A 23322-nucleotide genomic window follows, 5' to 3' on the forward strand; every position below is an offset into this window, starting at 1 on the left:
GCCACGTTCCCTGTCCCTGCCCGGGGCTCCCCAGTGCCCAGCTCCCCGGCCAGGCTGATCCCGGGAGCAGCAGCGTTGTGGGCAGCTCGGGAACAGCACACTCCATCTGGCTCTAGCCAGCAGCAGCATCTACAGGACACACACACAAATTGCTGGACCGAGTCCAGTCCCAAACCGCTGCCATAATTCGTCTTAATAAAGTCAGTACGAGTTTTTTGTTTCACGAGAAGCAAATTTTCTGTCAACTGGCGTTTCGTGGAGCCCACAACAGCAGGGATCCACATGCTGGTATCCTTCTAGTCATTCAACAGCCAGAGACAACTAAAGATAGACGTGTGGGTGAGGCGGAAAGTTAATGCTATCCCCCAGCAAGTTCCTGGCACACGTGCAGAGACTTTCTTGGGCATGAATCACCCCTTCCTCTCTCCAGCCAAGGAGAGAGGAGCCTGCTCAGGGAAGCTCAAAGGTGTAGGGCTTCGCCTCTGCCTCTGCAGCCACATTGTGTCTTCTGCCAACCCAACGTAGCTGAGAGGCTTCACCAGAGAGGGTGCTAAAACGTGATGGAAAGACAGATTGGTTTGGTGGCCCAGTAAAGAGATGAAAAGCAGAAGAGAAGTGCAAGAGATTTCCATAGCAACTGGTGCAGAGGCTCTGCCTCCTCTGGTTTGCTCTGAGTCACCATCCATGGTGGTTTCACTCTGGCTGGACGCCGAGTACCCACCAAAGCTGCTCCGTCACTCCCCTCCTCAGCTGGACAGCGGAGGGAAGACTGAACAAAAGGCTCCTGGGTCGGGATAAGGACGGAGAGAGACCAGGCACCCGCTACAATCACGGGCTGGCAGAGCTGGGGGTGTTCACGTGGGGAGAGCTCAGAGCCCTTACAGCGCTTGAAGGGGCTCCAGGAGAGCTGGAGAGGGACTGGGGACAAGGCCTGGAGGGCCAGGACACAGGGAATGGCTTCCACTGCCGGAGGGCAGGGCTGGATGAGATATTGGGAAGGAATTGCTCCCTGTGAGAATGGAAAAGCCCTGGCACAGGTACCCGGAGCAGCTGTGGCTGCCCCTGGATCCCTGGCAGTGCCCAAGGCCAGGATGGGCACTGGGGCTGGGAGCAGCCTGAGACAGTGGAAGTGTCCCTGCCATGGCAGGGGTGGCCCTGGGTGATCTGTAGGGTGCTCCCAACCCAAACCATCGGTGATTCCATGATTTGTCCTCCACAACCGGGCGGCCGGCCCGTCCCGACAAAGAGCGGGACCTTCAGCGGCGCAATGAATATTCATGAGGGGCGTGGCCTGCGCGGAGGCGGGAGCGGCGCGCGGCGCTCATTACTATGCCCCGCGGGGGGCGGCCCCTCATGAATTATGCGGATGGGCGTGGCCGCCGCGGCCCTTCAAAGTGTGGGAAGATGGCGGCGGCGGCGGCGGGTGCCGGCGGCCGGGCCGCGGTGCGGGGGCGGCGGCGGCGGGGCCGGCCCGCGGCCGAGGAGGAGCAGGACGCGGTGGTGCTGTCGGTGGCCGAGTGCCCGGTGTGCCGGCAGGCGCTGGTGGAGGCGGTGACGCCGCCCTGCCGCCACTCGCTCTGCCTCGCCTGCTTCCAGCGCTGCCTGCAGGGCCCGGGCCTCTGCTGCCCGCTGTGCCGCAGCCGCCTCTCCACACGGGCCCGGCGGCAGCAGGCCGAGCCCGCAGCCAGCACGGCCGCCGGAGCAGCAGGCGGGGAGCAGCGGCCGCCGGACCAAGGTGCGGCTGCGGCGGCGGCGGCGGCGGCGGCGGCGGCGGCGGCGGCACCTGCGCCCCCCCCATCCCGGAGCGGGAGCGGCGGGGGGGCGCGGGGCCGGGGGCGGGGCCGGGGGCGGGGCTGCCGCGGGGAGCTCGCGGGGGCTCAGCCCGGGGGGCGGGGCCGGCGCGCGGGAGGTGCGATGAGCTCAGCCCGGGGGGGCGTGGCCGCCGCGGGACGTGCCGTGAATCCGCGGGGATGGGGCGGGGCCTCCGCCCGCCCGGGGGCGGGGCCTCCCGGGGCGGGGCCAGGCGCGGGGTGCGGTGAGCCGGCGGGGGCTCGGCCCCGGTGCCCCGGTGCCCCCGGCCCGCTCGGGCTGAGCCGCCCTGCTCTGGGCTATCGGGAGTGCAGGGCACGGAGAGCGTCCTCCCCCGGACGGGATGCCGGCCGTGGGGGGGTTTCCCCACTTCCTCTGGTGTTTTTGTGGTAACTTTGGCCCAAAAGTGAACGGTTCCGACGGCGCTGCCAGGAGTTGGGCGGGTTTGTGCTGCATCAAGACAGGGTTTTGCACCATGGGAAGTCCTAGTGGCTTGTTGACATAAAAAAAGTCCATCATCCCTGTGTTCATGGCTTTTAGCTGCACGTTTCCTCCCTGCCTCCAAAGCCAGGTGCCTTCTCCACTCCTAGAAAACTGCTCCCCGTGTTCCCTTCAAAACAAACCCTCGTCTGAGACAGTGGCATTGCTCTTTCCCGGTGGGAGCTGCTGGAGGTGCCCGCCTTGCTGCTGTCAGAACTCGGGGTGCTCTGGGATCTGTTGGTTGGAGAGGTGTTGCAGCAGAGCCCACTTCAGCAGCATAGCAGTGCCGAGGGGAACGCTGTAGGGCAAACAAGGATTTAAGCTGCAGATAAACATCCTTTTAGCCCAACCCGCTCCTTTCCGAGCGTGTTTCTGGTCTCCCGCCTCGTGCTTGTGTCAGCACCCTCTAATTGGCTGTGGGAAGAATTGGCAGGATGAGCTTAAACAGCTTAAATAGTGGTTTGAACTAACCCCGCTAACCTGGAAGAGATTTGGGAAGCCTTCTCACGGAAGGATTTGCTGAATCCATGAGCAGATGGGCCATCCAGGGGGAGCTGAGCTGCAGCGCTGGGAGCGGTTTCTCCGGAGGAGGGACACTGGGAGCTCCCCGAGTCAACCTCTGCTCCAGGGCAGTGGTGTCAGCCGTCCTTGGATGAGAGTGTCCAGCCGTGCTGCAGGAATGCTTGTGCGGTGTCTTAGCTGGGCTCTTGAAGGCAGAATTAGTTTTAATTCTCTGCTTGTCCTGAGTTGTGTGAGATGTGTGTGCGACAAAGGGGAATGGCTTCTCACCAGGTTTAGATGGGATGTTGGGAATGAAGGTGCTAAGGCCCTGGCACAGGGTGTCCAGAGCAGCTGTGGCTGCCCCGGAGCCCTGGCAGTGCCCAAGGCCAGCTTGGATGGGGCACTGGGACAGTGGAAGGCCCATGGCAAGGGGTAAATGAGGTAATCTCTAGTCCCTTCCAACACCTGCTGCTCTGTGCTCATCCACTGAGCCAGCCATCTCACCATGGAAGGCATTATTATGTGATTCTATTATCAAAAACTGATTAAGCTCAGGTATTTAATTAAATCCCTTAAAATGTGCAAAGTCTTTAAAACTACTCGGTATGACCACTTGACATACCTTGGTTATTCCAGCTTAAACCGGCTCATTAATCATGGTTTCATGTCCCAGTTTTTGTATTCCCTTTGGGATTCTTCCATAGGAGTGGGCTCAAGGAGCCCTCAGACCCTGGCTGAGGCTGGGGATTCTGCACTAGGTGACCAAATAGGTACAGAGCCCTTGTCACGACACTTGTCAAACAGAACTGGGTAGAAATCAGTGGAGACATGGGCTGGGTTTGCCTGAGAGCTCCTGGGCATCTGATTCTCTAGGAGCTGCCCTGCTGCCTTCAGCCTGGCCCCAGCTGCTGCTCCAGAAGGAGGCAGGTGGCCCACGGCTCCCACGTCCCCTCTGTGAGCATCCCCAAGTCCCGTAGAGCACCTGGGAAGGCGCCCTAGGTGCTGCTGTAAGGCCAGACTTGGAGCTGAAGCTGCAGTGCTGGCTGCAGTGCTTTGCTCAGTGAGGTTCCTTATATTAAAACAGTTGCTTGGTGAAATTCTTGGAAGGCAGAGAGGAGCAGCAGATGGGAGGCTTGGAGACTGCGGGAGTGTGTTTGAGGATTCGGCTGGCCGAGGAGAAGGAACAGAATATGTTTGCAGCGAGGTGCTCGGCCTGATTTGTGAGAAAATAAGTGCATTCACGTTTCAGAGAATCAGATTTCTTTTGTTTCTCCCCTGCCCAGTAGCAATGCACAACAATCACTAACTGACGCTCGTGCGAGAGGGGTGGCGTGTTTTTGCCAGACTTGTAAAATGACTTCCCCCTCCTTCCTCCCAGTCCTTTTTTGGCAGTGGTTTTCCCCTTTCCCCGCTGGACCAAACCAGTCTAGTTCTTGAGCATTTCCTGGTGTTTCCTTAAGTTTCTGTCATTTCTGTTGTTCTGTGGCCTGCCACTAGTTGTGTGTTTGTTTCAAAAGCACAGTGCTACAAGTTTGGAAGTGGCAATCCCAAAGAAGCCTTTCCCTGTCTCGGGAAAAGCAGTGATTTGCTCCCCACATCAAACTGATGAAAACTGACACCATCCCTTTTTTCCTCCTTGTCATGATGTTGTATTGCTGGTGGGATGAGTTAAATTTAAGATTTCCTAGCAAGATAGGATAGGGTGCCTCTCTGGGGCCAGTAACTGTGCTGTAAGGCTATCAGAGGGCTTGCACCTCCATCATTTTCCTCATTGTTCTCTCTCCAGCCCTCCACAATACTTAAATTATCCCAGAGCTAGCCTCAATGGTCAATGTGAGAGGCATGGCAGTGGATCATTAACTCTTGGAAAATAATTTCCACTTGAGTAGTGGTTACACCTGTGCTAGGCTCAGAAAATTCCTAACTTCTTGTTGTGTGTTTTGAAAACATTTAAGATTTCATCCTCAGCTGCAGGTGTTCACTGCCAGGAGTTAAAAGGAAAAGTAGTGAAAACCTCAAGGGAAAGGGAAGCTGCAGAGCCTGCTGAAAGTTTCCGTGGAAGCTGGGGGCGAGGGGGTTTCACTGCTGCTGGTGGTAGAGCTGGGACTTGCCTGATGGCATCAGTTTGGCAAAACCCAGGAGTCTCTGAACGACTGACAGGGACCCGAAGGGTTCTGAATCGAGTTCAGCTTTACTTTTAGTCAGCCCATGTTGCTGAATTTGCCAGATGTAGGTTTCTGAATCTCCTGCCAGTAAATTTAAAATGTGCCGGTCAGGAGTGCGGCTCCACGGAGATGGTGTGTAAGACACGCTGCCGAGCTGGTGTGGAAAGGATGGACTCATTCAAGGGGATTGAGGCTGCAAGTCAGATGCCTCTTATAAAGAAAACCAGTGTTAAATAATTAGAAAATCCTTTGTCCTCTCAGTGCAGAAATCAGTTGTTTTTTCCAAGGCTGAGCACAATAGGATACAACTCTTGACTGCCAGCATAAGAAAGCAGGATGCTAGGTTTGATCTGCCACCGTGACTGTTTTGGTGCTCTCACCAGGCTGGCAAGGGGCAGCCCTCCCAGTAACCCTCCCAGCAGAGTCAGCTTCATTCAGGAACCAGTTCTGTTGGCCCACAGATCACTCAAGAGGAAGGGCAAGCAGGAGATTTGCTGCAAAATCAAGTAAAAAGCCCTTTCTTCCATGGTTTTGCCTGCTCTGTTGTTGTCCTAGGCTGTGGCACACATTGAACCAGCTGAGCAGCCTTGTCCTGGACCTGAACATCCAGAACTGGTAGGGGAGATGTGCCAGAAATTATGCTCTGGTCACCTCAGCTTCCTCCCAGTTCAAGGACTGGTCTGGTTCCACTTGGAATGGTTCTGTGCCGACAGAAGCATCCTTGGGTGCAGCACCCTTCTGCCCTGGCAGCTGAAGGGATGCTGCCCCTGTGCCCAGCCCTGGGAGGCACCTCTGGGTGCTGTGTCCAGCTGTGGATCCTCAGCACAGCAGGGACAGGAGCTCATGGAGCTGAGCAAGGGCCTGGAGCATCTCCATGCCCAGAAAAGGCTGAGGGAGCTGGGGCTGCTCGGGGAGCTGGAGAGGAGCCCCAGCGAGAGGGGCCTCAGCCCTGGCTGTCCCTGGCTGTCCCTGGCTGTCCCTGTGTGCAGGAGGGGCAGAGCAGGGCCCAGGCTCTGCTGCAGGGCCCAGCAATGGCCCCAGAGCCACAGGCAGGGACTGAGCCCAGGAAGTTCCAGCTGGACATGAGGAGGAACTTCTTTCCTGTGCAGTGACCAAGCACTGAACAGACTACCCAGAGAGGGTGTGGAGTCTCCCTCACTGAAGATATTCCAGAACCCTCTGAACACAATCTTATGCTCTGCAATGGCCCTGCTTGAGTAGGCAGGTGGCACCAGGTGACCACAGTAGTCCCTGCCAGCCTGACCCATTCTGGAGTTCTGTAGAATGCAGATGTACATCACTGCATGCATTTTTGTTTTCATCTCTTCTATACAGAGTTGGAAATTTGGGGCTTCTCTCTGTGACCCATCTGTAAAATATACAAGTTGGTGCATAAAGGTACTGTTGATAAAGTTGCCTCCACCTGGTGTTGGGCCCCTTCAGCTCAACCACGACAACTTAGGCATAAATGTTACTCCATTATTTAAAATTTCCTCCAGCTTGCTGAACCCAAGTAAGAAATGAGAGAGTTGACATGGCTCATCTTTCCTGCTGTGTGTTTCCCTCGGGTTAGCTTGTTCCCTGGAGGGGAAAACTCCACCTTTTTAGCTCTGGAGACAAGCCTTAAACATTGAGGAGTAATTGAAGTTTGCTGCAGACCAGTTACAGATTGCTGCTGCTCTTGGGACTGTCTCTGTGGAAATTTCAGCCTGATAAAGTTCACTAAGAACTGGAACCGCTCAAGGACACAATTGAAAAAACATTTTTGGAAGCCAGTGGAAGGTTTCCAGCGTGGCTGGTTGCGGGCACAGAAGCAGGAGTAGGAATGCAGCCTGGCCTCCCCAGCATCAACATCACTTGGGATTTTTATCCCATGTGTGAGGACACTTGGGATGTTTTCCTTTAAAAACAAGCCTGGCTCGTGCAGGCGTGTGGATACGAGGAAATAGCAGCTCTTTGATGAGAAGAGAGGCCTTATGATCTATGTGCTTAATGTTTGCTTACCTCAGATGCTTCTTCTGCCTCTGAATGCTAAAGAAACGCCGTGTGATTTGTGCAGCTCCAGCATTGCCTGCGGAGTTTGCACTCACCCTCACCGGCAGGAGGGACTGAGGTCACAGGGCTCCCGTGGAACTTGGGAAGGGGAAACCAGGGGAAAGCAGGACAAACGGGATTTCATCAGTCTGGAAGTGGCATGTTTGGGAACCGGGGCTGTGACCCGTCCCCAGGGACGAGGGAAATGTGGCCGTGAGCCAGAGGATGCCCAGCAAAACAGTCTGCAGCTGGGTGTTGGATTCACCCACCCTGCCATCTTCCTTTCATTTAGAGCCAGATAAAACGTATGGGAAGTTCTGTGAGGGGGGGCTCAGCCTGGAGAAAAGGAGGCTCCGAGAGACCTTCTCGATTTCCACAGTTCCTGGACAGGAGAGGGCAGCTGATGGGGGTTTGGGCTCTGCTCCCAGGGAACAGGGACAGGACAAGAGGAAACAGCCTCAAGCTGTGCCAAGGGACGTTCACTTTGGGAAGCAGGAGGAATTTCTTTGCTGGAAGGGTGTTCAGGCATTGTCTGGGGCTGCCTAGGGAGGTGGTGCAGTCCCCATCCCTGCGGGTGTCCAAGGAACAACTGGATGGGGCACTCAGTGCTCTGGGCTGGGTGACAGGGTGGGATTGGTCACAGATTGTACTCAATGGCCTCAGACGGCTTTCCCAGCCTAAATAATCTTGGGATTCTGTGAAAACATGTGGTGGAGCTGCTGGTTTATATCCTTTAATTTTAGCAGGGTGGGGAAAGGAGGTACCCCTGCTGTTTCCTCCTTGCTCGAACCTGCTCCATCCTGACCGTAGCGCCTTGGGCTGATGAGCTGTGCTGCACGCTGCCTGGAATACCGATACGGATAGAGCCAGGATGGTTGTCCGGGGGTTGTTGTTTTGTTCTGGTTGTTCCCTTTTGCCTCGAGGCTCCTCCAGCTGAAGTGCAACTTGCCCAGACTTGCACTGCACGGAAGTGGGAGGGAGCTTTGAGGCTGATACAAGCAAGGGACTCCTTTGGGAATAAGAGACTTCAGGGATGGAAGCTGAGCTATAACCCTGTGCCAGTATGCTTTTGGTTTCTGGCTTCCCGAGGGGAGAGGGAGGGAGTGGGAGCAGGGCAGGGAACTTCTGCCAGACAGAGCATGCTGCCCGCTCAGCTCCAGAACCCTGATCTGGGGAGTGCCCTGCAACGGGAGAAAGGCTGTGCTTGCTCGGGACCCCTGGCACAGGGGGATGTGGAGGAGGCATTCCCGAGCAAACAGGGAGCGTTCCCAATCCCTGGCTTCAGCAGCAGAAGGACAGGGCTGTGAAATTGGGGTGCACTGCTGGCAGCCTGTGTGCCGGGGGTGTCTGCCTGCAGCAGGCACCTAAATCCTGGCTTTATTGCCGGGACTCGGATTCCCTGTGCCTGAAGCCTGGGTTTATTCCTGGGACTTGGATTCCCTGTGCCTGAAACCTGGGTTTATTCCCTGTGCCTGAAGCCTGGGTCTATTCCCCAGACTCAGATTCCCTGTGCCTGAAGCCTGGGTTTATTCCCTGTGCCTGAAGCCTGGAATTATTCCTGGGACTTGGATTCCCTGTGCCTGAAGCCTGGGTCTATTCCCAGCACTCAGATTCCCTGTGCCTGAAGCCTGGGTTTATTCCCTGTGCCTGAAGCCTGGGTTTATTCCCGGCACTCAGATTCCCTGTACCTGAAGCCTGGGTCTATTCCCCAGACTCAGATTCCCTGTGCCTGAATCCTGGGTTTATTCCCTGCGCCTGAAGCCTGGGTTTATTCCTGGCACTCAGATTCCCTGTGCCTGAAGCCTGGGTCTATTCCCCAGACTCAGATTCCCTGTGCCTGAATCCTGGGTTTATTCCCGGCACTCAGATTCCCTGTGCCTGAAGCCTGGGTTTATTCCCTGTGCCTGAAGCCTGGGTTTATTCCCTGTGCCTGAAGCCTGGGTTTATTCCCAGCACTCAGATTCCCTGTGCCCTCTCCGGGCTGTTACTTCACCCCTGTGTTTACATCCTCCCTGTGCTCCCTGATTGCTTAACTGCTTGTCAAGGTCCCTTGAGAATCTCAAAGGAAACTCGGGAAGTGCAAAGTGGGATTACTTGGCCATCCTCCTCCTGATGTTTCTGTATGTTAAACAGAGCTGTGATAGCAGTGGCAGAATATAAACATCTGGGCTTGAAAAAAGTGCTGCAGAAGCTCTTGTGCAGCCTCTGGAGATCTCACCCTTTTTGGGAAATAATGGCCAACACCAGTTATCCTGTTCTAAAAAATATTTCCTTTTCCCCTTTTCTTTCCAGACTTTATATTCAGAGCACCCATTAAATTAAGCAGAACAGGAGAACTCCGAGAAGAATATGAAAGCCAGCTAAGGAAGGTCAGTATTTTGGCTAATTGTGTTTTTTCTTCCAGAACAACTTGGATGTCCTGCAGGAATGCCATCCTACCTGTGGGGAAACCTGAAGAGCTCTTTTTTCCTGTTCTTTAACAAAAGTCATTTATTCTCTTTATACTGTTCAGCCAGTTCAGGAAATGGCTGTAATTGTGCATGTGGAAGCCAAATTTTGCTGTCTTAGTCTGCCTTCCAGAAAATGGAAATGTACCTTCTTTGGTGTGACTGTGTGGTTGTGGATGTAATTCCATAAAGGCTTTTGCAGCATAAGGCATCTCCTTCTCCTCAAACATCCTTCTCCTCAAAAACAAACTATTCCAAGCTAGAGCTTTCCATTTTTTTTTAGCCAAGAATAAAACGTCATTTAGAGACAAAAAAAAAAAAAAAAAAGAGGAGAGAATAAAGGTTTTTCAGCTGGTTTGGAATTAAAGTCCATGAAATTTTTTTTTAGATTTTTGGTCTTTGTGATCTTGTTTTCCCTTGAGATGGGTCCAACCCCTCACTGGTTATTTTACCCGCTGGGCAAAAGGAACCTGAGGGGTTTTTCATTGTTGAAGAATTTTCTTTGGGTTTTCACTTGTAGATCTCAACAAGTTTAGAAAGAGCTGGGACACCGATTGAGTCAAAAAAACAGCCTTGTCTGAGTAGGAAAATAGGTGATACTTCAGGTAAATAACTAGTCTGGGAAACGCATGTGTGTGAGGAGACAGTTCAGAAGCATGGAAGGGTCTTCCCTTCTGCTTCTCCAGGTATGGAATTAGCAGTGACACTGATGGGCACTGTCACTGCATGTTACTAAGATAGCTTTGGCTGACTGTTTCATTAACTGATCATAGGAATTGCAAACTCTTCTCCAGTTGAGGTGCCTTGCCAGGATGGCAGGGACACTTTGTGTGCAAAGTCATGGGACATGGGGCATTTTCAGCAGCAATTCTCTATCAAATTTAAGGAAGCACATTTGCAACATGGTCTGGCTGCAGCTGAAAAGGTTTTTACATCTACAGCAAAAAGATACCATGTGCAGTCCAGTGCCAACCCTTCTCCCTTCCCTTCCAGTCAGAAGGAAATACTTTGCCATGTTTCTAGCATTTGGGCATGTTTTTTTCTTGTTCTTGTTCAGCCTGCTGCCTTCCTCTTCTTGCCCCCTGCCAGATGGGACATGGGTTTGTTCCCCCTGCCAGCTTACACTTGCTTTTTGTGAAGCTCAGCTGGAAGAGCCATGTGGGAGGAGATTCTGTGAATTGTCATCTAAGAGGAAATGGCAGTGAGATTTTGCTGGTAAAATGACAATTGATGACCCACTGTTTCCTTATTCACAGAATCAGAACAGAATGACAGAATCCTTTAGATGGGAAAAGCCCTCTGAGATGGAGTCCAGCCATTCCCCCAGCACTGCCAAGGCCACCACTATCCCATGTCCCCTCGTGCCACATCCACATGGCTTTTAAATCCTTCCAGGAATGGGGGCTCCATCACTGCCCTGGGGGCTGTGCCAGTGACTGGCTACCCTTTTAGGGAAGGAACTTACCCTGATAGCCAATCTAAACTTCCCCTAGTGCAATTTGGTGCCTTACTTCTTGTCCTGTCACTTGTTTCCTGGGATGAGAGACTGACTCTCATCTGGCTCTACCCTTCGGTCAGGAAGTTGTAGGGAAGCTGATCTGAAAATTGTCACTGTTGCTACTTATCAAGAGATTCATGGTATCTCTGAACTTCTGAATCAGGGAGGACTCAGGTTTGGGAATCTAAGCTTGTGTATGATTTGGTTTCCTTCCCTGTCTCAAGACACAGGTTTTCATCCTAGCTTCCCTGCCCATGGAATGGGGATAACCTGGGCTTTCCTCCTGAGGAAGGGACAGGAGCATTTCCAACCCTTTTTACATCTCCCAGATATGGGTTGTTTTATATATCTGAACTCTTGACCCGCTTCCCCACTTCTTGCAGTTGAAAACAAAGTGGTGCCATAATTATGTACTGAAGAGATTTTATTTGATGTGGATTATCTCATAGCTTAATTTTCTCAACTGGCTTTCAGAATGAGATAGATATTTGCTGTCTGTGCAGGACAGCAGGATTGGGTTTTCCTCTTTTATGCCCTTCGGTGCTCTTGCATTTTATGTTTTTCCAGAGGAGGCTGTCCTTTCTGTGCACTAAAACCCTAACTCATCCTGTCCAGCTGTCTGTCTATCACAAGCAAGCGTGTTGCTTGTAAGCACACACAGTGGGAGGGAAACTCCTACCTGAGGCATGTGCTGACATGCAGCTTCCCAGAGCCAGGGCAGACGGAGCAGGCAGCAAACCTGGACAGCTCGTGGAGGGAGGAGAAGATACCAAACGTGAGTTTGCCAGACTTGTGGGATTCAATGTTAGTGTCAGGAATGGTGGTCCTGAGGGAGCAATTGCTTGTACAGCAGTTTTTCCCCCCTGCAGCTGCGGTATCCAAAAGGTCTAAAATGCATTTTCTGATAACTGTGCTGTTCACAGCAGCTGCTGGTCCTGCATCCAGTGTTTCAGAGATGCTGCTCAGATAACATGAGGTCCTTCTCCCAGGGTACATGTTTCACACTGCATTGTTTCAGTTCATTGTCCTCCTATCTCAGCACAGCCTTGTGTCAGGAAGGAAATTCTCTGGGAGACAATTTACATTAAGGCTACTTCAAATTAATATTTTTGAAATTAGTACAGATTTTATCATTAGTGTTTGATTTTGCTTGCATTAATTCTGGACCTATATTCTTTTTTTGTATTCTGTTAATTAGGATTAGGATCCTGTTGTTGCATTTTTGACTTCACTGTCAGCAAAGCTTGGGTTGTCACCTCACACTAATTGTGCCATGAATTTCCCCAAAATCCTTAAATATCCCTGTGTGTTGTTACATATTCTTGAGTCTTTTGGTTTTATAGTTTAGCCAGAAAAGTGAATTTTTCCATATAACTCTCTTCCACATGAGAAACACAGGAGGGACATGAGTGCTGGGTGGTATTTCAGCCAGCCAAAAAAAAAAAAAAATCTTTATGATAAATCTTGATGTGATTTTGTTTTTCAGATGCTTCAAAAAAGGCAGAAATGCTGTTGACTTAGAGCAGACTATTCATCATGTCTGCATCATGTGGTCACAATCTCTGTTAGTCAGACACTCTTGTAGTTATTGCTTGAGATTATTAATAGATGAGGAATTTAAAGATACGTCTTAAAACAACTCTAAGCAAGGAGTCAAACCGGTCTTTGAAAATATTTGCTGAACACCCACAGTCAGCCAAACAGTGGAGTTTTTCCTGTTTCTGCCTTTTTTCCTCCTTGTTTTCCTCCTTGTTTCTCTCTTCCTCATCTCTGGGGGCTTGGATTCAGTAGGATTTGGGCCTTTCCCAATTTGAAAATCACAATTTGCTTTTCCTGTAATGCCTCCTGAACTGTTTTCTTTGTCACCCTCATGTCCATACTTCTGAGGTTTTCCCTTCCTCCAGCAGGGAAGAAAAACACCAAATGTTTTTGGAAGAATGAGGAGTTGTAGCATCATCCCCCACTGCCTTTTTGAGTTAGGGAGCTTCTTAAGCACCTGAGATGCCTTTGCCCAAATATGAGGAAAAGCCCAGGGATATGAATTCCTGGTGCTGTGGTTCATGAGTGGGGCAAAGAGGTGTCAGTCAGAGGTCTGGATAGCTTCTGCATGGAGGGTGGATGGAGGAAGGAGGGAGGATCTGTTCTGTATGTAAACTTTTCCTGGGCTGTGTCTAAGTTGAGGAAGAGGCAAGACACAAACTGGGAAAATGGCTGGGTGATGGAGGGAGAAGGGAGCTGGTTATCCTGGGCAGGGACAATCAGAGGGTGCCAAGCCTGTTCCTCAGGAAAAGGTAGTGGAAAGGAGGAGAAAAGGAGAGGGGTCTTGTTGGTTTTGACAGCAAGTCTGCAAAAAAACCCCAAAAACAATAACCAAACCAAAACAAAAAAAACCAACCTGGCAGAAAAGGGGAGCTTGATTCCTTAGGTGAGGAGCAAAATAGTGCAGCAGGACAGGCAGCCCATCAGAGTCCATGTGTTCCAGATCCTGGCATTCCCTGTTTGAAACTGAATTCAGGCTTTGAGCCTGGAGTCAGCTGTCAGGGGAAAGGTGGCCTCTCTGGATCCCCTCCATCCCAACACATTGGTGAAACAGGCATTTCATCTCTCATGTAGCTTTCAACATGGGAATTGCTGCATCTCACCTTTTATTTTAGATGCTGCTGCTTGTATGTCTGCCAAATTGTGTGTGCAGCATGTCAGGCCATGGGAAGGCTAAAACTGAAATATCACAGCTTGCTTGGAACTAATGTTGCACATTTTTACGTGTAGTATGATCACCTACAGGTGGAGAAAAGCTTTTGTCTCTCGATTTTAGAAAGTACAGTGGCAGAGAAGGCTTTGTTCAGCCCTGGGTCTTTGTTGTTTTGCAAAGAAGATAAAACCCATGATACTTGTGTATAAAACACGAATGTGGTATAGAAGCAAACCAGTCTTCACATTATTGTCAGAGAGAGGCAGTGGCTCTACCCTGGAGTAGAGAAATGAAGGCACAAAATTAAATGATGTGACCAAACTCTTGGTCTTTCCAGTCTGTAAGTGTAGGACTTCAAATTACAACTTCTCTACCTCTCTTGTTATTAATTCCAGCTGAGAGAAGAGAAACTACAAGAAGAAAAGACATCTGAGGATCTGATTCACAAGTTCATCCTAGATGACATGGACGTAGGGAAAAGAAAAATGGAGGAACAGCAGAAAAAAGATGAATCTGTAGTGCTGAAAGGGAACCAAGACTGTGTAAGTGAGCTCATGCTTCCCCTTCCTGCCCACATATCAAAATTTTCATTCTTTGGCTTTCCATGATTCCTTGATTGAGTTTTTATAGTTCATTAAGGCCATGAGCTGGCAGATTATGAAGTTCCTTGTTAATGAGAACTGTCTTCTAAGGTCTGTTGTGACTGCAGGTGTTCTTCTAGAGGTTTCTGTCCTCCTTTTTACCCTCTGCTCTGTGATCCCCACAGCTTTGGGGGTATCCTTGGTCTTCAGGCTTATATGCATTTCCATGAATATTTCTCCATTAATTTTCTGCAGTGAAGTTGTACAACTGAAGTTCAACACATTCTTCATGCTGACTTCTGCCTATTTCCCATTTCATTTGGGAGACTCTGCAGGAAATGTTCTTAAAATTTCCATTTAATAAGCTGACCCATGGGGGCTGAGTAACCAACACCCTGTAGTAACCTGTATTTTAGAATTTTCCCACATTTTCTTGATCAATAAATTACCTTTATTTGATGACTAACAGCTATATATAGGAGCTATGTGCTTGTTTTTGTATTATTTATGCCTTCTGTCCTCTCAGTATAATCAGAAATGGGGCATTCGGGGATCTTCAACGCTTTTGCAAGAAAGAGTTTTATTTTCCAAGTTATTCTTTTTGTTGTACATGTCAGCTAACTGTTCCTTGGTTGACTTCAGTTTCCTGAACGCCTCTCGGATTCCGAGAATGAAGAACCATTCCAGGGCAAGCAAACACATCGGTCAGCTTTTGTTTCCAAGACCAGTGCTTACTCCTTTGCTTTCCTTTCAGGGTAAGATGCTGAGACTTTATTTAATGTCCTTTAAAGATGTTCTTCCCACTTGTTTTAAACACGCCTGACATGCTCTAATTCAAATGGTGGTTCCAATCTAAAATAAGTGATTTTTTTCCTGGAATTTTAGAGCAGGCTCATTGGTAGAACGTGGTGTCTGTCTGATTACTTCCTACCTGAAAGTTAAGGAAGTTAATGTTCATCCCATGAAGGAGAAAAATCATTGCCTGTAGATTTAAACCATTAGTCAGAAATCAAAATTCTGCAGGATGAGCTTAAGAGTGCTGCTTCCCTTCTGCAGCACAGATATGAAGGGACAGCATCAGCCCCAGACTCCCCGGAAGGCTGAATAACCAGGTGTGTTTCCACGTGGGAATCAGAGGGGTTTCCCTAGCTTCCTCCTCAGCACTGACCCCAGTTCAGTATGGGCCGTGGACAGAGGTGTCCATGTTTCAGTGCGGAGCTCCTGAACGCCAGTCCAGGATTCCTGGATCCCTTTTCCCCGAGGGCACGGGAAGTGTCTCTGCTAGCCAGGTGCTGCCAGGGCTGACGCCTCTCCCACAGGTAGCAACTGCCAGGGCTGCTGAGCTGGTTGCTCCTAAGGTCACAAACAGTCTCCTGTTCTCACCCGTCTGCTTTTCAGGAATTTAACCTCCAAGGTGGAGAGGAGTCGGAGCTGCAACGACACCATTCAGGAGAGATCCAAGAGCAGGCAGAGATCAGCCCCAGCCACCAAAACAAAGGTACAGGCAGCGTGTTGAAACAGTTTCCAGTGTGTAAATGTTCTTATCTGAGGTTACACAGCAGCAGTAATCTGGAGATATAAAATATGGGCTTTGTGGTGCTGTGTCATCGCCATGGGGCCAATCACCTCCTTGCGGCTCCCAATAAAACCTGCTGGGTTAGGAATTACTAAACAGAAAAGCAGGCAGGTGTCAGGGTTCTTGTGTAGCACTGTAGGCTAATTGGAAGTTGAAAGGGTTCTCATCAGGCTTTTGTTTTGTGATTCATTTTCATTTCAAGGCTGAATCTCCAGCCAGGTAAAGAAAAATTTTTTAAATGTTTAGGAAAATAATCTTCTCTTCCTTTCCCTTTCTTTCCAAAGCTGTTCAAACAGAGCAAAACTCATTGCTTTCCTGACATCAGGGTACATTGGCACTTCCATACTATAGCAAATCCAAAGGCCTGGTCTTCATAGGATCATAGAATGGTTTGGGTTGGAAGGGAATTTAAAGCTCATCCAACTCCCTGCCCTGGGCAGGGAGACCTTCCAGTATCCCAGGTTGCTCCAAGCCCCATCCAGCCTGGCCTTAAACACTTCTAAGGATGGGGCAGCCACCCAGCTGCTGTTGCTAGGATGTTCCCCCTCCTCAAGCTGACACCCCTCCTTCTTGGGATTGGTTTCATCCCTGATGGACAAGGAGAGGGTTCAGATCCAGAAATCCCATGGAGAACAGACACCTGTGCAGTCTGCCACCTGAGCTGATGGGAGCTGGACTGAGCCCAAAGTGAACATCCATGACTTACCTTCCCTCCAAGGACTGTCTTCTTTTTTAAGAGGATGTGTTATGGATGTGACCAATTAGATTTCCAGCACAGGGTATTCCAAAAGCTTATTTTGACCTCAAAATAAATGTGTAGAAAAAAACCTTCATTTGGACTAAGCGTGGAAAGGCTGTTATTGTACAAACTAGCTGCTGGATAAAACTATTTCATCTCAGTGCTGAGAAGACCATTTGCAGTTGTGTGTGTTGTCTCCTCTCTGATTTTTTTGTGCCAGGATTATGCCCATAGCAGCATTCAGGGACTGTGTTAGAGATGACAAGAAATGTTGCTCTTAATCAAAGAATCATCCAGGTTCGCAGAGACCTTCAGGGCCGTCAAGTCCAACTGTCAACACAGCACCACAATCACCCCTAACCTGCATCCCCAAGGGCCACATCCAGGCACCTCTTATACCTGGGCCAAGTCCTCATTCTTTCTCTACTTGGAAGGGAGCAAAAAATAATTTGGAGATCATTTCCCTTGAGGAGCGTGGTTTTCTTCAGCCAGGGCAGTGCAGGGCCTCTTGGCTTCTCCTTGTCCTCACAGAATCACAGAATCATCCAGGTTGGAAGAGACCTTTAAGGTCATCTAGTGCAGCCATCAACCTAACTCCACTCAATGGGCAGATTCATCCAGGTAAAGAGAAAACACATTTCAAGGTCAGGTCGGACAGGGCTTGTAGGAGTCTGGTCTAGTGGAAGGTGTCCCTGCCCATGGAAGAGGGTGGAATGAGATTGCCTTTAAAATCACTCCTCACCCAAACCATCCTGTGACTGTGTGATTTTCACAGAATCACAGAATCACAGAATAATGAGGTTGGAAGAGACCTCTAAGATCATCAAGTCCAACCTATGCCCTAACACCTCAACTAGACTATAGCACCAAGTGCCATGTCCAGTCTTTTTTTAAACACATCCAGAGATGGTGATTCCACCACCTCCCTGGGAAGACAATTCCAGTAGTTTATTATTCTTCCAGTGAAAGTTTTTTTTCCTGATATCCAACCTGTACCCTCCCTGACGTAGCTTGAGACTGTGTCCTGTTGCTCTGTTAGTTTTGCCATCAGAGTGGTTGTTACCTGTGGCAGGAGCAGCTCTTAGACTGAAATAAATTTGACGCCCAGATGGTGCTGGACTCGGCAGTCTGCTGCTCGTGTCCCACCTGGGCCAGGAAGGTGCTGTGAGCTGCAGAGGCCGTCGGGCACGCCGGCAGGCTCCGTTCTCCTGCTCTGCTCCGCGTGCTGTTCCCAGCCGTGCTGCCTTGCCTTGCAGGTGCTGCCCGCCGCGGGCACGTCGACGCCGCTGCTCGGGGTGCTGTCATGCTCGCAGAACAACCGCTGCCTGTCTGCCCCGGACCTGACAGCCGAGAAGCGCCTGCTGCTCAGCGCCGTGTCCTCCCTGTCGGCCCTGCACAGGCCGGAGCGCTCCATCAGCCCCGAGAGCAACGACAGCATCTCGGAGGAGCTCAACCACTTCAAGCCCATCGTCTGCTCCCCGTGCACCCCGCCAAAGAGGCTCCCTGACGGCAGAGTCCTGAGCCCCCTCATCATCAAATCCACCCCCAGAAACCTGAACCGGAGCCTGCAGAAGCCAACCACCTATGAGGCCAGTCCTAGAATACTGAAAAAATGGGAGCAGATATTTCAGGAGCGTCAGATCAAAAAGACTCTCTCTAAAGCAACCCTTACATCCTTGGCTTCGGAGCCTGGGGAAGACGTGGTGGTTCCTGACATCACCAACTCCAACAGTTGCACTAAAGAGCAGCCACAAGCGCAGGAGGATCACCTTCCACCTGACACAACAGGAGAGCCTCGCCCTGAGCTGGATTTCTTCCCTTCGGTCAGTGAAATGAAGCTGGGAAGGGGCAGTGAGAAGAACAGGGGTTCACAGGCCTTAACCGCTGATGACGGTGCTGCTGAACCAGATGTGAGATCAAGTGTAACCTCCCTAAACACACGATTGGCTGAAGTCCCTGACCTAAAAGTGAATACATTCATGGACAAATCCTGTCTTAGTCTAGGCCCGAAAGTGCTGAGCAGGAGACTCATGGGCATCAGCGCATCGCTGCCTGACAACAGCACACTCGGAGTCCCCATCAAGCCACCGGGGAAAAAGCAGCTGAAATACCTGAACAACAGTGAGCTGATCAACGTGCAGAACAGCACCTGCAGCTCCGTGGAGAACATCATCGGGGAGCAGCCGCCGCTGCTGCGGCGGGGCCGGAAGAGACGCTGCAAAACAAAGCACTTGGAGCATAACGGCTCCGTCAAAAGACTGAGGCACGTGGCGGGGGAGGTGGGCCTGCCTCCGGAGGTTCGGGACGTGGAGCAGAAGCTCCAGCAAGAGGAGGAGGACAGGAGGCTGGCCCTGCACCTGCAGCGGATTTTCGACAGCGAGAACAGGACGGTGGATAGACGGAAAGTCCGTGTGGATCGGTATCTGCTGCGGTCCAAGAGCACTCTGGGTGCCAAGTAGCACTGCTGGACGATGTTGCCTTTCTAGAGGACGATGAGGTTTATCAGATTATCTTATAGGAAAACTATTTTTTGCCCTACTTCACCCACACGCAATTGTTTTTTGTTTCGGTGGTAAGACATTTCTAGGTCCAGTTCAGAGAGAAACCAGCGTCCTGTCAGATTTAAAAAAAAAAAGAGAGAGAGAATGAGAAAAAAAAAATCCTCCGGTCCTCTCTGGTCCGTTGGTCTGAAGGAATTGTCTTGTTGTCCCTGTGAATACACTGCAAGGCCTCCACAGGCAGTCGGGCACACCTGGGATCCTCAGCTAGGAGGGTTGTGAACAAGGGGTATGAGGACCATCCCTTGCCAAGAGAAATCTGAGCTCTGCTCATAGAAATTGTCTGAGAGTATTCTCCTCTCTGCCTGGCCCATTTTCTCCCCCAGGCTGCATCTGGTTGTGGGGTCAGCCTCTTATCCATGCTCTGTATTTCTCCTGGGAAGTCCTAAACAGAGCCCCCCTGTAGTATTTCCAAATGAATGCATCTCACTGTCTGCAGCAGCAGTACAGATCATTCGTCACTTTCTTGAAGCAGTAAGCCAAATGCAGTGAAAAGAAAGACCTAAAATAAGGATTTTACTGAAAAACCTGATAGAGGTTTGTAATTTCGTGTTTGTGACAGGGGAGAGAGCTCAAGTGGAGCAGCTGGAGCCACACGCTGAGCACTGGGACGCAGGGAGCTTTTCTCCCAGGTTTCCTGTTCTTCCCTATAGTATTGAAGAAAGGGAAACAGTGTCCAGGGAGTTTCTGGAAGGACATCCTCCCAGCTATCCCTTGCTCAGTTGAGAGCTGTCTCAGCACAGCTGAGGCCTGTCCTTGCATGTCCCAGAGGAGCATCCCGAGAGATCCGGCGCATTGCTGTGCTCTCCAGGCAGCCGAAGGGACAGGAGCCGAGCTGTCCCAAGAGCTGCCCTGCCCCTGCTCCAGCTTCCTGGCTTCAGGCTCAAACCACTAAGAAAGCTCAGGTGAGTGATGCACTAAAAACTTCCAGGCATGAAGCTGCCTGGAGCAGAGCTGGCTCAAAGCTTGGGCTTGGTGGAGCATGTGTTCTGTGCCCAGATGTGGCAGGCCACTCTCTGAGTGTCTCTAACCCTCTTCCATGGATTAATTTCATGGATTGTTTCCAGTAATGTAGCTCCAAAAGTACCCTTCCCACTCAGTCCTTGGCAGCTGCCTTGCAGGGTATTCACAGGGATCCTCGAGGCCCATGGGGACCCTTGTCTGGGGTAGGGGTTGTGGCATTACCTGTCCTGCCCCACCTGTGTGCCAGGTGGCAGCGGTGTTCTTGGCATGAGCACAGTGCAGGGGCAACCTTCCCTATGGATCCTCTGAAGGGAGGGCAGCCAGTCCACATAAATAGACGGATCTGATCTAAAACAATTGCATTGCCCAATTTCCTCTATCTAAAAATGGTTGAATTTTCTCCCTCCATCTTAAGCAGTCAAAAAGAAAACAGGAACTGGTTTTCTTTTTCACTGTAAGGACCCTGGCAGGATTTTTCCCCCTAATTGAACTGGATTAAAAAAAAAAAAAAACAAAAACAACAAAAAACAAAAAAAAAGAGAAATCTTATATTTTATTGGGTAAAATTTATATATTTTAAATACTATATTTCAACAGATCGACACTTTTGTTTTGAGAAATCTTATAGCAATGATTCCATAATATATATCTCTATCTCTGTATCTCCTTGCCACACAAACTACTGGATGATTCAAGTTGTACCTGGGGCTGGTGACACCTGGCCTGCTCTGCCTTCCCGGCGCTCCAGGCCCTCTCTGGTGCCGCAGCCTTGGCAGCTGCTGCTTGAAGCAGGCGCTTTTGACCCAAACCAAAACCTGCTCCTCTGTCCAGCTGTGAATCAGAAGGAAATTATGGAATTGGAGCCTTGACTGGACTCAGAAGAACAGCACAGAGAGAAGCAGTGTTGGCCTGAATCTGCCCTCAGAGCTCAGGAGGGAAAGCCACAGCTTTAATTTGGAATCCGTGCTGTTTTTCCCAATTTTTTGAGCTACAATATGCACTTCCCGGGTGCAGTTAGATTTAGAATTATTTTTACAGGCCCCCTTTCCTGTGGCTCAAACAGACTTTCCTGAGCCCCACACAGACTTCCCTAAACAGTTTTCTTTTTTCTCGTGATGTTTGTGGGGGTTCAGCTGGGCCTGGGCTGCTTACACCACAAAAAAAATAGATTTACACACTGAATGTATCTTTTCTTTCCCCTTTTAAAACAGATTTCACAGCCCAATGCACTATGCCAGTGTCTTAAATACCTTCTTTTGAAAAGATTTCATAAATATTTAGGGGCTTGTGCGTTAATTTCCTGATCCCAAATCCAAGCTGGGCAGAAGTGTAGGAGGCAGTGCCTGGGCTTGAGCTTGTCCCCAGCCAAAAAAAGCTTAATGGGACCCCTCATGCTCCCCACTGTCCCTGAAACAGAGATCCCAACTCCCCAGGTATCACGCACAGGCCACGGCATCTGCATTCAAGGAGACGTTTGGATGTGGAATCACAATCATGTTGTGGAAGGGTTGCGGTGATGCAAAGCCAGGACGAATGTTTTATTAATTTAACACTCTCCAAGTTTGTGTAAGCTTGCAAAAAACAAGAAAAATTGTAAATAATTACACTCAAAAGAGCAGGAGTACCCAGCCTCTCCCCTGTAAAGGTCAGGAATGACACCACCTTTGCCAGAAATCATGCCAGCTGAGAAGGAAAATACCTCCTGCTGAACGGTGGATGCAGCATGAGATTAAACCAAGCATTTATTCACACTCCTCTGAAAGTCCTTTGTAACCCTCAGCTGCCTTCCCTCCGGGATGAAGGCATTCCTTGCTGGCTGTGGGACAGCACGGGCATGGGAGTGTCCTCCCAAAATGTCTCACCCGGAGGGGCTGGGGTTGGTTCCCTGACGGAAGGACCGTGTCTGCCAAAGATGCCACCGACTCCCAGAAAGTGGCTTTCTGACCCTCTGGAGCTCTCTGCCCGGGAAAAGCCGTGCAGAAAGGTCTGTGTTCAGAGTCAGCGAGATGAGATAAATGAAGGAAAAGTGCCAAAAGGGATCATGCCAGGTGATTGTATGACGTTGTTCTATATTGTCAGTATTTCTCTTCCAATGCTATTGTACATGCAGTGCACAGTAGTCACCAAGTGTAGCTTGAACAAGCGCTTCTTTGTATTTTCTCAGTGAAAGCAAAGGGGGAGATCGAAGCCTTAAAGACTCTCACTGATTTTAGAAAACAAGCCTTTAGCAATGCTGCGGGCCCTTGGACCAGACAGGCCTGTCCCGCCTCCCGCTTGTCCGGCGGAAGGTTGGCCAAGAGCTTGTCCCACAGCTGGGGAAGAGCGTTCCGGGAGAACCTGGACCCTCTCTCCCGGTGGGGGACGTGGGATGGAGCCCACGGGCCGTCCCGGGGAGGGGAGCGCGGAGCTGGGTGATCCCCGCGTGGCACACGCGCCTGGCAGCGCCCTGTGCCCTCCCGGGGCGTGCGGAACACGGAACACCGCCACGCGCCCGCTCCGGGGTTAGCTGCTCACTATGCAAACGGGAGAACCTCCAGCTGGTCACGGGCGGATGGGACCGTGGGATTCGCTGCCGAACTCCTCAGCGCCAGCCTGGATGTCGCTGCCCTTTCCCTCCAGTAACGCTTTAAGTCGTCGCGCTTTCGTGTTCTCCGCTCGCCAGCAGAGCGCCGGCTGGCTGCAGACCCTGACGGTCATTCTGGCCTCCGCTGAACCCCCGTGGCTTCGCCCGAATGTGTCACAAAGCCATGGGAGGCACCAAGGGACCGCTGACTTGCATGTGTGAAGTGTGTGAGTGGAATGACATGCAGGCATCTGTCATGTTGTGGCTTCTGTTGTTTGAAACAGAGTAAATCCTGCTTGTGAAACAATTGTCACAAACCAGAAATACGCCAACAAACGTGTACAAATAACAGTGTTTGTTTTAACAGCATCCAGGACTTGAACTGCAGGGCAAAGGCCGAGGTTCAAACAGAATAAAACCAGATTCTGACAATGGAACTCCCTGCTTCTTGCTGTGCTTGGAAACAAGCAGGATCCTACCGCTGCTTGTCCCAGACGGGTGACACTTGCCCCCGTCCGAAGGAGGTTGTGGAGTAATTGTAGAATCACAAAATCATTTGGTTGGAAAAGCTCAGAGACCCGAGTTCCCCTTCCTCTGGGGACAAACCTATTTTAATCCGAGGCTGATCTCCCAGCAGCTGGGTTTGGGCTGGGGTACATCCAGCTGTAGATCCCGGGGAGCCCAGCAGGGTCTGTGTGGCACCCTGGCAGAGCTGA

General features: G+C 50.7%; 1 protein-coding gene across 2 annotated transcripts; it reads left to right on the forward strand.

The window, feature by feature from the left end:
• The first annotated feature begins 1373 nt into the window (after window positions 1-1373).
• On the forward strand, window positions 1374-23043 carry RNF169 (ring finger protein 169). 2 transcript variants are annotated; one of them, XR_010996660.1, is made up of 7 exons: window positions 1374-1735; window positions 9282-9358; window positions 14022-14168; window positions 14850-14962; window positions 15606-15705; window positions 17779-22091; window positions 22208-23043. XR_010996660.1 is itself a non-coding variant. In XM_068182751.1 (6 exons), exons 1-6 carry the CDS (start codon window positions 1405-1407, stop codon window positions 18979-18981), a joined length of 1971 nt encoding a protein of 656 aa, XP_068038852.1. In that variant the 5' UTR covers window positions 1374-1404; the 3' UTR covers window positions 18982-23043. The 2 variants fall into 2 exon arrangements, 1 of the variants encoding a protein (XP_068038852.1); XM_068182751.1 differs by having other exon boundaries at window positions 17779-23043.
• The last annotated feature ends 279 nt before the right edge of the window (window positions 23044-23322 follow it).

This window comes from Anomalospiza imberbis, chromosome 2, assembly GCF_031753505.1.
Source record: "Anomalospiza imberbis isolate Cuckoo-Finch-1a 21T00152 chromosome 2, ASM3175350v1, whole genome shotgun sequence".
In the NCBI taxonomy this organism is placed as follows: Eukaryota; Metazoa; Chordata; class Aves; order Passeriformes; family Viduidae; genus Anomalospiza; species Anomalospiza imberbis.